Source organism: Girardinichthys multiradiatus, chromosome 11 (genome assembly GCF_021462225.1).
Source record: "Girardinichthys multiradiatus isolate DD_20200921_A chromosome 11, DD_fGirMul_XY1, whole genome shotgun sequence".
NCBI lineage: Eukaryota > Metazoa > Chordata > Actinopteri > Cyprinodontiformes > Goodeidae > Girardinichthys > Girardinichthys multiradiatus.
The window spans coordinates 7,947,990-7,962,793 of NC_061804.1; the positions used below are offsets into that span (position 1 = coordinate 7,947,990).

A 14,804-nucleotide genomic window follows, 5' to 3' on the forward strand; every position below is an offset into this window, starting at 1 on the left:
ACTGTGGTTCCTGAGCAAGTCACTGAGCCCCAGAATGCTCCTGCATTCCTGCAGCCTGTTCCATAAGAGATGGGTTAAATGCAGAACACAAATATCATTGGGATTTACAAGTTGAAATGACAAATAAAGATTATTATTACAGTGTTATTGTTAGGACTTGTGCAGCGTAGCACCCCAGAATGCAGACGAGCAGGCAGCATGACGGTAAGTGCAAAAGATTTAATAACAAAAAACTCACTCATAGGAGGAGGCAGGAACCAAAACAATAAACGGGCAGGCAAGACAGGCAAAAACAGACATGGGCGGGCTGGCAAGACAGGCTTAGCGTGAACAACAGGATGCAGGTGACATGATCTGAAATGTTTCTGAGATGAATAACTGAACAGTTGTGTATATATGGAGTGTGAACCAGGTGGAGCAAGGAGACAGATTAGCTTGCAGCAGGTGAACCGAATAAACTTAATTGACAGGAGAGAACAAACCTAACTGGAGCAAAACAGGAATTCAAGGATACAAACTTATAGAAACATAACTAGAAAAACATGAAACGAAAGCATAACAAGATCCAAAAACTTAACTTGACAACACATGAACTAGAAGACAAAAACTAAAGCATGACTAGGAGAATAATAAACAGAAACATGATTCAAAACTTCAACTGTGAAATAAGACCAACAAAACCCCAAAACACCTACAAATCATAACAGTTATAGTGATAGCCTAATTGATTTTGATTCAAAGATTAGAAACTAGGATACATTGCCTAGTTTTTTCTAAATAAGAAACTGATATTGGTGAGTTTAACCTCGCGTGATTTCTGAGAATGCGAATTTTATTTTGAAAATGTCCACCGGATATTCTTTATCTGTTGTGTTCACATTGATTAACTGAGCTGCGGCTCTGAACATTGTCAGGTGAGCACGTTTACTTGTTTTGGGAACGGAGTTGCGCACCTGGCCCGCGAGCTTGTGCGTGACAGTCAGCGTGCGCGTGAGCTCCGTGTCCCGCAGGAACGTGTCCACTGAGAAGTGCTTTTGCAGCAGACAAATTGGGATTAAAACAAACGCACACAGAGACCAGTGAGATAAAACGCAGAGTTCTGCGGACTTGGCTGTGTTTCATTCAGCGCAGAAACGGACCTTTTTTGTTTGTTTTTACCTGTTTTATTTAAAACTTCCGTTTTCAGGCGTTCTGATCTGACTGTAATCACCGGCTTCTTGTCTCCGCTGTGGAATGTTAAAACCCCGAAGAAGTCGGTGACAGCCGAACCCGAGCGGTGCGGATCCATCTGATCTCCCCCAACCACCTTTTCCCGCTCCTCTCCTTTACCATCGGTATATTTTGTGCATGGAATTTCTTATGTAATTTATAAAGTAGAGACTGAGTTATCGTACGAAAATATTCCTGTTCGTCTTCATTGTTATTCCGGTCTGGATCTGTTTGGAGAAGGCGTGCTGGCGTCCTGCGTTTAAGCCTATGCGCGCGTCATTTTTCCACTCGTGTCTTCAAAATTGATCATTTTTGGGGGTAAATTCATCGGGTCTCTGCAGAGTGCTCGGAGCATCTCCCGTGCCTCTTACATTAAACCAGTAATACAACTTTGTTCCCATCTGTGGAGGAAAGCGCTCTGGAGAGGACGTGGACTGGACTCTGGGAAGATTCTAACTGAGCTGTAACATATTTAAAAAAAAAAAATATATATATATATAGACGGAGCGAGAGAGACAGTTTTTTTAAAGACCTCGACAGCGCATCACACGCGCACTGTCACGCGCTCAGATACACATCTGACTTTTGCGCATCATCCAAGTTGGAGACCCGCACCAGCTCACGCCCGCAGGGGAGCTTTGTTTCTCCGCTACAGATCAAAACTACAGGGACGACTGGGATTTTAACGCGCTGCCGTTGGGATTTCTTCTACCATGTCAGGGGTGCGGGATTTCAGATGGACTCCCATCATCTGCGTGGTGGTGCTTTCCTGTGGTGAGTGATGATATGTCCCTTCGTTTTTTAGTGTCTTGGTTGTGTTGCACAGAACGTGATTGTGCTAATTTTCTGAAACATGCAACTGCAGAGGCAGCTGGTGTTGTGATTGGTCATTGTGGCTTAAATGACCCCCTCCCTTCCTCTCTCCAAACATGCACATCCAGACACAATTACAGCTTTCACAATGTTGCTTTGTATTTTAGAAGAGCCAGAACATTAGTTTCCATTTCTTTTCAGGTGTCTTAACTTAAGCACACTTGCTGCCATGACATCAAAGAACATTTTCACTAGTTTAGATTGACACCTTGACTAAATAATTAGAATAATTGTCTCATTTACTGTCACAAACATCAGGGGTACACTGGACTTGTGATCTAAATACCAGCCCACTCCTGAGAGGCAGACTCAACATATTAAGCATCTGTCAACTGCCTCCCTCTGATTTCCTCCTCTGAGTGCACCCAGTCTCATGTCTTGCTACTATAAGGGCTCTCATAGCACTGATAAACAAATGTACATGACAATATGTCCCACGTAGGCCGAACTATTCTGCAAAGTATGTGAGATACAACAAAAAAACATCCCAGAGATTATTTTCTGACATGTCCCTCTGATGTGGAGATGTCTGGGAACCTGTCTCATCGCTCCTCCTCTTTAATGTCCCACTCCTGTATTTAATTGATGCAGCAACGCAACATTTCACAGCACTGGGCTGAAAGTGTCATTGGAATGCATGTATTAGAGTGCTAGTGTTGGGTAGTGGGACCCCACAGGGTAGCCTGCTCATTTGTGGAACCACAATCAGGATTAGCTGCATGAAGACACATTTGCTGCATAACCACCTCTTGCATTCTACAAAACAGTACAGGCACTTTGCTTAATGCTTTTCATTTTTACAAAGTCTTTCCTCAATTTCATTACCACACAAAAGAAATGCCTACGTGGGCAGTAAGACATACACTCACCATGAGCACCATATTGAGACAGTTGAATTCGGTGTGCTGCACGCTACAATGCTCTGCCCACTCAATTTCCATCCCAGCCTGTGGTCAGATTCTGATTAGCGCATGGCAGGAGGACCCACCTTCTTGAACAATGAAGGTGCTACTTTGAAAGTGTTAAGTGCCGGCTGCCTTTCAGGTGGTCCTCAGGGAATCCTGGTCTCCAGAGACTTGGGGTTTCTACTCATGAAGAACAGATTGCAAGATTAATTTTGGCAGTAGAAGCCCTTTTCTCTCTTTTTGTATGAGAACCTCAAGAATATGTGGCTGATGAGTGGTTCCTAAGACTTTATTCTAGGAACCACTTCAGAAAATACAACAGTCTCCTGTACATCTATTTGGACTGAAATCACATTTTGGTGTACGCTCAGCCTTTTCAGTAGGGGGCATTTGAGACATTAACCATTTTAATTAAAATTTTTGTAACTGTAAAATGCACCACATAGCATCCAAACAGGCACATAAAACACAAGTCAAGTGGTAACCTTTCACAAAAGTACATGTTTTTCTCCCAACATTTAATTAGTGTCACCTCTTTCATTCATAAAGGACAGCTGGGCTTTCTCCATCAAAGTAGTTCCAGTGCAAAATCTCAAATGGTGCTGGAGCCAGTTCTGATGCAACTGTCTCTATTAAAATTGTTACATTTTACACAGCCAGAAAACAACAATTGAACCACATCATTACAACAATAAAAACATATTTTCCAGTAAATGCTTGATTCACCCACATTTGTATTTTAATATTCTACAGAGGATGCCCGAGGACATCTTATCTACACATTTCTAATTTATAAACAGCAACAAACATTAGAATTTCTGTAATAAACAACCGTCCGGGTTGCTGAATGGTAGTTACAATGTCGACTGACATTTCTGATCTCTAAATCAGTATTTATCAGCTGTGCTGCAAATGGGAGTTAGACATCTGTTTTAAGCACCAGCTGGTGATATGAAAAGACCTAACAGTATTTATGAATAGAGTCAGAAATGACTTTTTCTGGCGGAGTGAAGTCCGCTGATGAGACATACAGGGCTTGGACAATGAAACTGAAGCACGTGGTTTTAGACCACAATAATTTATTAGTATGGTGTAGGGCCTCCTTTTGCGGCCAATACAGCATCAATTCGTCTTGGGAATGACATATACAAGTTCCGCACAAGTGGTCAGAGGGATTTTAAGCCATTCTTCTTGCAGGATAGTGGCCAGGTCACTACGTGATACTGGTGGAGGAAAACGTTTCCTGTCTCGCTCCTCCAAACCACCCCAAAGTGGCTCAATAATATTTAGATCTGGTGACTGTGCAGGCCATGGGAGATGTTCAACTTCACTTTCATGTTCATCAAACCAATCTTTCACCAGTCTTGCTGTGTGTATTGGTGCATTGTCATCCTGATACACGGCACCACCTTCAGGATACAATGTTTGAACCATTGGATGCACATGGTCCTCAAGAATGGTTCAGTAGTCCTTGGCAGTGACGCGCCCATCTAGCACAAGTATTGGGCCAAGGGAATGCCATGATATGACTGCCCAAACCATCACTGATCCACCCCCATGCTTCACTCTGGGCATGCAACAGTCTGGGTGGTATGCTTCTTTGGGGCTTCTCCACACCGTAACTCTCCCAGATGTGGGGAAAACAGTAAAGGTGGACTCATCAGAGAACAATACATGTTTCACATTGTCCACAGCCCAAGATTTGTGCTCCTTGCACCATTGAAACCGACGTTTGGCATTGGCATGAGTGACCAAAGGTTTGGCTATAGCAGCCCGGCCGCGTATATTGACCCTGTGGAGCTCCTGATGGACAGTTCTGGTGGAAACAGGAGAGTTGAGGTGCACATTTAATTCTGCCGTGATTTGGGCAGCCGTGGTTTTATGCTTTTTGGATACAATCCGGGTTAGCACCCGAACATCCCTTTCAGATAGCTTCCTCTTGCGTCCACAGTTAATCCTGTTGGATGTGGTTCGTCCTTCTTGGTGGTATGCTGACATTACCCTGGATACCGTGGCTCTTGATACATCACAAAGAATTGCTGTCTTGGTCACAGATGTGCCAGCAAGACGTGCACCAACAATTTGTCCTCTTTTGAACTCTGGTATGTCACCCATAATGTTGTGTGCATTTCAATATTTTGAACAAAACTGTGCTCTTACCCTGCTAATTGAACCTTCACACTCTGCTCTTACTGGTGCAATGTGCAATCAATGAAGACTGGCTACCAGGCTGGTCCAATTTAATCATGAAACCTCTCACACTAAAATGACAAGTGTTTCAGTTTCATTGTCCAACCCCTGTACATGACAGGTTTGTGAGAAAAAAGCCAGATAATCATTAAGTCAGACTAAAGCCAGACGCAATTTTAACAATATTTCTGAGATAGTATAACATTCATATCTCAAAAACTCTGTTTTAAAACTCCTGCTTTGATCAGTTTGTATGTTGTGGTTTTGTACGCTTGATTAGATTTTTTTCTTCGATGAATGATACAAATGTTTCACAGACTGCAAACTGTGTTTTAATAAATCAGTTTTCTATTCTCGACTTTTAACCAGAGATGATGAAATGCAGTCCAGACGACTTAAAAAACCTCGCTAATAGCCTTTTTACTTTAGCGTCAAATCATCAACAGCAATGTTATCCAGCTGGATGTTATGTTACTTGGTCAACATTTGTTTCTACAGGGTACCCAAAATGCTGCAACAAATATCGTTTTAAGGTGTTATGGGTCTTTAGTGCCAGTTCTCCTAGACTTCACTAAGCTATAGTTTGTACTGGTGCAACTTAATAATTAGCAGCTTTTTAGCACTAAAACCTGTTTGGTGGGGAAAATACAAGAATTGTTGTGTGTATGTTATGTTTCCTTTTTCAGCACACATTTGGTAAAAAGGTCCATGCTTTAGGTATTGGTTGCAGAAACCTTGCCACAAACAATACTTTATTTGTCCCACAACAACTGGATCCAAATCTGAAGTAACTTTAATGACATATCGTGACTTGGGGAAATTGTGCACACTGCACTCGCACTCACTTGGCTCATTGTCAAGTTCAGTTTCCACATCGATTCTCAAACTATTTCCCCTTTACTTTCCTGCTGGTAATCTCCATTTAGAGTTAGAATGGTAATAGTATTAAACCAACATTTTTTTGACTACCTCATTTCATTTATTATGGTTTATTATCTTGGTGTTTCATTTGTCCGTAATTAGGTTCATAGACATTGAGAGACATGAAAGAGGGGACAAGATATTTTTTCCGCTATGAGCGAACGTCTTTCAGTCAATGATATTTCAGCTCAGCGTGTTTGCCGAAAAGAGTGTTTGTGGCTTCTCACCGTGATACTATTTTCAAGTTCAAATTATTTTACTTCACATTGGATGCATGAAGCATTTCGATGGTGCTGATAAGTTTGGTTTTCGTAACTGAATGTTTTAAGTTATGGTCAAAATGCGTGCACCTTTAATTATTTCATGGAGACCTTTTAGGTTTGATTAGTTACATTCTGATATCTCTGACTTTATCACCACCTCTATCCATCTAGGAGAAACCAATTAATGCCTTCAGAGCTATCTCTTGCTCTAACATTTAGGGATGTATATGAAATAAAACAGTAATTTTTGGTCACTAAAGAAGAGGGGATGTTAATGGGACTGCACTTAATAATTATTTCCATATTTCTGCTGATCATTTTGCTGACAGACTGGTTGATTTTTGAAATGTTAAACACCAGCTCTGCTCTAGTTTTCAGATATTTGTTCTAGAAAAGATAAAAACACAAACGTTCACTGTTTCATGGAGCGGAGAAATGGGACAACTTATCAATTGAAAGCATCAGCATTTGTCAGCCCATAAATCAACAGGTTATTCTTCAGCTGACTGAAGCAGAGGCAGCAATTCATATATTTAACAGGCACATGCGATGTTACCTAATATGTAAATTGATCCAGTTTGGTTCACCGCCACAACCGAAAGACAGACATCAAACAGTAGAACAAAGAGCTGGACGGGCTCCAGGAAGACGACATTGTGGCCGACCTGGGTAAATGGATTGAACAGATTACGTCTAACTGTTACATCGGAGGATGTAGTGATGTAAGCACCACTGATAGCCCAGGCCTCTCTGCATCTTCACTCGTGCCTACGAGGAGCAGTATTTGTCCAGTCATGGGCTGAATGTACCTGGCAACCTTCCCAGCACCAGCACAGCTCAGAGCAGAGACAAAGCGGCAGTGTGACACACCGGCTGCCTTCTTCTGATGTACATGAGGAGAAATTAAACCTTTCCTCGTTTTCTTTTACTGCAGCTTTAACATTTTAAGCACAGCTGTTCTGTATAGAAAAAAAAAAAAACTCTGGATCCATTTCCTCATGCTTCAACAGTTTCTGACTGCAAATGAGTTAAAATTGCTGTTTAGTCATCCTGTCTTGAGGCAGGTTGTGTCAAGATGCTGGATTGCTAGAGGTGCACCTGTCACTTTTGTTTGTGTTTGCATTAATGAACCATATTGTTTTTATATTTAGCTGGTTCTTCACAGTTGGTGCATGAAGCGGGCCTTTTTTGTTGTTGTGTGCTTCCGACGTAATGAAGAACAAGACGCAGTGCTGAAAAAAGGATACATATATATTCTTCTTTCCGGGCTAAGAGCTAAAACGAATATGTGCACATCTTCCATGTATTTTCAGCTCTATTATGCTGATAGTTTTCAGGTTAGTCTGTTGTTACAGGTTTTTCCTTATTTTTAATAGCAGAAACAAGTTTAAACTGACATTGTTGTGATTGCAACAAAGGGCTTCTATTGAATGTTTTGATGCTGTTTTATGGCTCCGAAGCCTCTCTTCTGAGGCATTGTGGAAGTGCAGTGGCTGTTAGGTTGTGAATTCTAAGGATGTTGTTCTTTATCAGTGATGAAAGGAACCTTTTGTAAAGCGCCGGCCACCCAAGATGTAGCGAGATGGGCAAGATCATTTGCTGGAGGACTTTTTTTGTTAAGTTGCACGAATTAGTACATTAATTGGTTTGTAGTGCACCATCCATATCCCAGCAGGCATTTAGAGGCATTTTGCCTCAAAAGCATAAGGGCCATTGTGCTGCAAGAACTGCTTTTTGGTTTGCTGCTCAAAAGCCTTACATCTAGTAAATATAACATGGAATATGGGCTTACTGGATTAAACAGGCTTTTTTAACAACATTCTTTTACCTAGTTTGCCTTTTATCATCTACTGAATGTGAGGCAAAGATTTATCATTCAAAAATAGCGATGTAAAGATTTTTTTAGTCTCCTCTAAAATGAGATTTTCTCTAAAATCGACTTCATGATTTGTTCTTTTTTTTCTTTCATAGTAAGATATTGACTGTTGCAAAACATCTTGTTAAAGTCAATACCCTTATGTAAATTAGCCAACGATTTTCACAGCATTATTCAGGAGCTTTTATCATAGAATCAAATCTACAGTCAATTATGTCGCTCTGTACAGTTCTATAAAAATAATCTTGATCATACAAATTGTGCTTAACTTTGTTTAAAATTCCAGGTAAAGAAAATAAAAATCTTGCTGCATCGCTGCTCACTTCAATAAACAAGTGTTTTGAACTTAAAAAACAAACATTTATTGTTCACTTTAAATGCATTGTAAATGGCAAAAACATAAAAAACTCAATTAAATGCTCAGAACATGGCATGTTAACAATAAAGTCTTTAAATAAAAACAGCGACAATGCATCTGTTGCATGTTGCAAGGTGCAATTGTACTAAACATTTGTAAAAATATGAACTATGCTTAAAGCAAGGCCACTTTAGAAGTTCTGGATAGAGCATATTCACAGAAAAAGAAGGTTTTTCATCTAAAATGCAAAATATCATTTTTTTTGTACAGTTTTGGCCTAATTACTGCTCTGAGTGAATACAATCCAACATAGAACTCCAGCTTAGCCCTCTTCATCTAATATGAAATAAGCATGTATTGCATGTTCTAGTATGGAGAAGGTCTCTGTTCACCTGTCTCCCATTCACCAGCTCACCGTTCTTTGTCTTCATAATGTTTTGCCTTTAACTGTTTTCAGATGTTTGAACCTGGGAATGTCTTTAATTATGTAGTGGATTATGTCCCCTTCATTTTCATCTTTCATCTTCAGTTCACAAGGTTTGTACAAGGTGTTGGAAAACGTTGTTTGGTGTTTTTTCATTCAATGTGCCAACTTCAGTAACTTCAGAGCTATGTTAACTTATCAAAGGCATAACTGGACACATGAGCCTGACTGCAGCTGCTTGGGACTGAATCCTTTTCTTATAGACAGTCTTTTTCTGTACTTTGCAGCAGTTAATCTTGTGTAGTTGAGCTGTAAATCAACCAAACAGCTACTTTATTTTATGCATTGGTTAAATGTTAGCACTTTCCCAATCTATAATGCATCCCATCTGCTTTTGCTTATTAAGCATTGTGCAAGAGATGTCCCTTTTGTTGTTTGTTCGTCCCTTCCTTTTTGGAAATATTTGAAAGTAATTGTGAGAAATAATGCACCACCTGCATGGCTTTCATTGCCTTGAGTGCTGTGTTGTACAAGATAATTAGACTTCACAAGCTAATTATTCATTTGAAGTGGCAGGTGATCGCCACTGTATTGCATCATGCACATGCAGCAAATGGATTATCAAGTGTACATAAGCTTTTTGTTAATGTACTTCATATTTCCAAAATTCATGTTTATTTAATATACAGGTGGGTGTGGGTAAATAAAAAGCTTCCAAATTAGTTTATCAGTGTAAATTAAAGTGAAAAAGTGAAACCTTTATTATGTATATGGACTCATTGAATACATACTTGTATATTTTAGGCTTTTAAATTAGTCTGTTTTGATTAGGTTTCATTACAGCCAAGGAAAACCTAACATTCAGTTTCTCAGAACATTTAAATATTAAATATAAACAATAAAAAATTATTTTTAATGCACAAGTGTTATTTTTGTGTCCTACATAATCACTGGGAAGGTGTCTGATTTAACAGATGTCCAGACAGCCACTGACACCCTCCATAAGGAGGGTAAGCCAAATAGCCAAATAAACTGCTGTTCAATGTGGTGTGTCCAAGCATTACAATGGAAAGTTGAGTGGAAGGAAAATTCAATTCAAAGATACTTTGAAAAATGTGGTAGAAAAAGGTGCACAAGCAGTGATTACTGCAGGCTCGAGAGAAACCTAAGTCTGGGAATGACTGAATTATAGCTGAATGATTTAATTTAAAATTAAAGACTTAAAATAAGATTTGAATTTTATTTGGATGTTTCCACCAATGTTTGGGGAAGGTTTGGGGAGGCATGACATCTGCAGTTGTAGGTTCACTATGTTTTCTGAAGTTCAAAGTCAGAGCACCGATCTACCTTTGAGAGTTTATACCAATACCTGGTTTAACAGCCATCATATCACTTTGCTCGACTGGCCAGCAAACTCACCTTCTGCAGAGCCAGACTATGAACATCTCCATGCCACACCGCAGTTATTTACACAAAAGGAGTCCAGACCAAGTACAGGTCCTTCTCAAAATATTAGCATATTGTGATAAAGTTCATTATTTTCCATAATGTCATGATGAAAATTTAACATTCATATATTTTAGATTAATTGCACACTAACTGAAATATTTCAGGTCTTTTATTGTCTTAATACGGATGATTTTGGCATACAGCTCATGAAAACCCAAAAGTCCTATCTCACAAAATTAGCATATTTCATCCGACCAATAAAATAAAAGTGTTTTTAATACAAAAAACGTCAACCTTCAAATAATCATGTACAGTTATGCACTCAATACTTGGTCGGGAATCCTTTTGCAGAAATGACTGCTTCAATGCGGCGTGGCATGGAGGCAATCAGCCTGTGGCACTGCTGAGGTCTTATGGAGGCCCAGGATGCTTCGATAGCGGCCTTTAGCTCATCCAGAGTGTTGGGTCTTGAGTCTCTCAACGTTCTCTTCACAATATCCCACAGATTCTCTATGGGGTTCAGGTCAGGAGAGTTGGCAGGCCAATTGAGCACAGTGATACCATGGTCAGTAAACCATTTACCAGTGGTTTTGGCACTGTGAGCAGGTGCCAGGTCGTGCTGAAAAATGAAATCTTCATCTCCATAAAGCTTTTCAGCAGATGGAAGCATGAAGTGCTCCAAAATCTCCTGATAGCTAGCTGCATTGACCCTGCCCTTGATAAAACACAGTGGACCAACACCAGCAGCTGACACGGCACCCCAGACCATCACTGACTGTGGGTACTTGACACTGGACTTCTGGCATTTTGGCATTTCCTTCTCCCCAGTCTTCCTCCAGATTCTGGCACCTTGATTTCTGAATGACATACAGAATTTGCTTTCATCCGAAAAAAGTACTTTGGACCACTGAGCAACAGTCCAGTGCTGCTTCTCTGTAGCCTAGGTCAGATGCTTCTGCCGCTGTTTCTGGTTCAAAAGTGGCTTGACCTGGGGAATGCAGCACCTGTAGCCCATTTCCTGCACACGCCTGTGCACGGTGGCTCTGGATGTTTCTACTCCAGACTCAGTCCACTGCTTCTGCAGGTCCCCCAAGGTCTGGAATCGGCCCTTCTCCACAATCTTCCTCAGGGTCCGGTCACCTCTTCTCGTTGTGCAGCGTTTTCTGACACACTTTTTCCTTCCCACAGACTTCCCACTGAGGTGCCTTGATACAGCACTCTGGGAACAGCCTATTTGTTCAGAAATTTCTTTCTGTGTCTTACCCTCTTGCTTGAGGGTGTCAATAGTGGCCTTCTGGACAGCAGTCAGGTCGGCAGTCTTACCCATGATTGGGGTTTTGAGTGATGAACCAGGCTGGGAGTTTTAAAGGCCTCATGAGTCTTTTGCAGGTGTTTAGAGTTAACTCGTTGATTCAGATGATTAGGTTCATAGCTCGTTTAGAGACCCTTTTAATGATATGCTAATTTTGTGAGATAGGAATTTTGGGTTTTCATGAGCTGTATGCCAAAATCATCCGTATTAAGACAATAAAAGACCTGAAATATTTCAATTAGTGTGCAATGAATCTAAAATATATAAATGTTAAATTTTCATCATTACATTATGGAAAATAATGAACTTTATCACAATATGCTAATATTTTGAGAAGGACCTGTATTTAGGGCATATGTTGTATTGTGCATTGACTTGCTAGAATAGGCCCACATATCCAGATTAAAATGGATCTTCTATAATTTTCTGAGAAACTGAATTCTTGAAGTAGATGAACGTTTTACATCATATTCTAATTTAATGTGGTATACCTTGCTTTTAACATTTTGCTGGGAATGTTTTCTTAAAAGCACAGAATCTGCTGGTTTGAAGAACTGACAAGTGAAATGTATCTGAATTGCCTGGACATCTTCTGGCACTGTTTAAAATCTGCGAAGTTAAACGGGGCTCTGCAGAGAAGCATTGAGTCATCCTTATTAGGTGATAACATGTTCAATCTGAAATCGATTCTCACGCGCTGTGGCTCATGCACAGAGTCAACGATACCTTTGATCTGAAATAGCTCTCTCCTTTCTGCCTGTGGTAGTGTGAGTCAGATGTTGGACCTAGTTTCCACATTTGCATCAGGGAAAAATGGAGACACACACAGAGCCAGATCTAGATATTGCTACACAGAAAGTGGACAACCTTCGTGAAGAATTCCAGCTGGGTCTGAGAGAAGACTCTTTTCTGGCTTTATTGTCTTGATACCATGACGCCTGCTCCTCTCAATCTATGGTACTACAAGGATATAATCATTTTCCTCTAATTCTGGCCGTCTCGACAAGGCAATATAGCTCACATTTAATAAGTTGTCTCCCCTGACACTTTGAAGGAAAATTAGCTTTCTGGATGAAGAGCAGCTTGCACTGAAACTGCCCCCGTTAATTTCTCTACATGGAATACAGGTTTTAAACAAGAATAGTGTTTGCCATTAGGTCCTCACATGTAACTCAGACATGAGAGATGGAGGACTATTGCTGGTGCACACCATGTCTGCTGCTTTTTTCACAACATTAAATGACTCTACAGGAGTTGTGGAAATGCAAATCAGTCTTCACAAAGTTCACCTGTCATTAGATAGAGGAAAATCCTTAACTGAACTTTCAGAAATGAGCAGTTCTGTAAAATCTTCCATTCAAGATGGTTGCTGATCAGTTGGCCACCAAACGTAGTAGAATGGAGGCTTCTTTTCATTTCTCTTTAGTGGAATAACTTTTATTTTATTATTTTGCACTGACTGAAATTCTTTCCTGAGGTCAAATAAGCGTGCCCCAAAATGGAAATGGTTAATTTTTACTGAGAGTTGTTCACTTTTATTTTTCTGCTATTTATTACTGGTGAGAAATGCAGAAGTTCTATGTGCTGTGCATGCAAAGATATTAAAGTTTAGAGAGCCTTGCCACAGATTCTTAACTGAATTTAATTCTGGAGTTTGACTCGGCCACTCAAACTCATGAATTTGCTTTGATCTAAACCAATAGTGTCCAAAGGGAGTCCTCAAGAATTGGTGTCTTACCTGTTTTAAATGTCTTCCTAGTTTAGCACAACTGTATAAAGTAAATAGGTAATTAGTAGGTCTCTGCGGAAGAGAGGCAATTCAGCATTTTGAATAAGCTCATTTGGAGCAGAAGCACATCGAAAACATGCAGAGCATTGGCCTGTGAGGACTGGAGTTTATCTAAACCATTCAATTGTATCTCTAGCTGTATGCTTGAAGTCCTTGTCCTGTTGGAAGATGTGGAGTTCTTAGCTAAGAATTGTGTTGTTGACTGATTATCCAACATGAGCAGTGGATCCCTGCAGCTCTTTCAGAGGTACCATGTTCCCCCTATTTGATTAATGCTCTCCTCGTCCAGTCTGTCTGTATAGGTGAATGGCAATGTCTTGGTAGGTTTTCAGGTGTGTAACACTGTTTACATTTTAAAATGATGGATTGAACAATGCTCCGTCAGACGTTCAAGGCTTCAGATATTGTTTTAGAACCTGCCCTGCCTTAAACCTCTCCACAACCTTTTCCCTGACCTGTCTGCTGTGTTTCTTGGTCTTCTTGATGCTGTTTGTTCCCCAGTGATCTCTAAAGAATCTCTGAGGTCTTCACAGAACAGCCACATTTATACTGGGATTAAATTACACACAGGTTTTTACTTTGGTGTAGCACAGAAAGGGGGCTGAATACAAATGAAATACAAAGTTAGATTTTTGTTGGTACACAATTTTTGCAAACCATGCAAACCTTTTCCTTTCAGTTCCCTGTGACTTCAAACTTATACACGACTTTGTGCTGGTATATCTGTGACACTGACAAAATGTCAGAGGACTATGAATTAGCCACGCTCTGTATCCGTTATAATTCCTTCACTGTTGTTCCTTGTAAGGACATACTGTGGCATAACTGATATTTCACATGGAGAAAACTACAAATCTGCAGATCTTCCTCCTCAGTAGCATAAAGCATGAAACCTAATAACCCATGGATGTTTAAGAATATATATAAACCTAGTAGGTTTTATTTGTCAGGCTGGAAAATCTTGAGAAATCCACAAAGTCAGAACAGATAAGCCATCTCTGGTAAGGAAGATTTTCTTCTTCTGCTTTGCATATCAGCACGTGAAAGATTTGCCTGAAATCACTGCAGCGGAAACTGAAGAAATACGACCAGATTTTTATCCTTCAGCATGTTTTGCAGTTTGTCTTCCCACTCTGATTTCTGCAGAGCTACAAATCTGCTAAAAGACTCGGGAACGAACCCTTCCAGTCTGGCAGCCACCTCTCAGCTTCATCCTCAACTTTCAGCCAAACCTT

At 40.2% G+C, this 14,804-nt stretch overlaps 1 protein-coding gene across 1 annotated transcript in view; it reads left to right on the top strand.

Annotated features, from left to right (window-relative positions):
• The first annotated feature begins 946 nt into the window (after positions 1 to 946).
• Positions 947 to 14,804, top strand: part of tmem132e (transmembrane protein 132E) — a 656,500-nt gene continuing 642,642 nt past the window's right edge. The window contains exon 1 of the mRNA XM_047378933.1: positions 947 to 1,983. Within this exon, the coding sequence (XP_047234889.1) occupies positions 1,923 to 1,983 (61 nt within the window). The 5' untranslated portion in view covers positions 947 to 1,922. The remainder of the gene's footprint in view (positions 1,984 to 14,804) is intronic.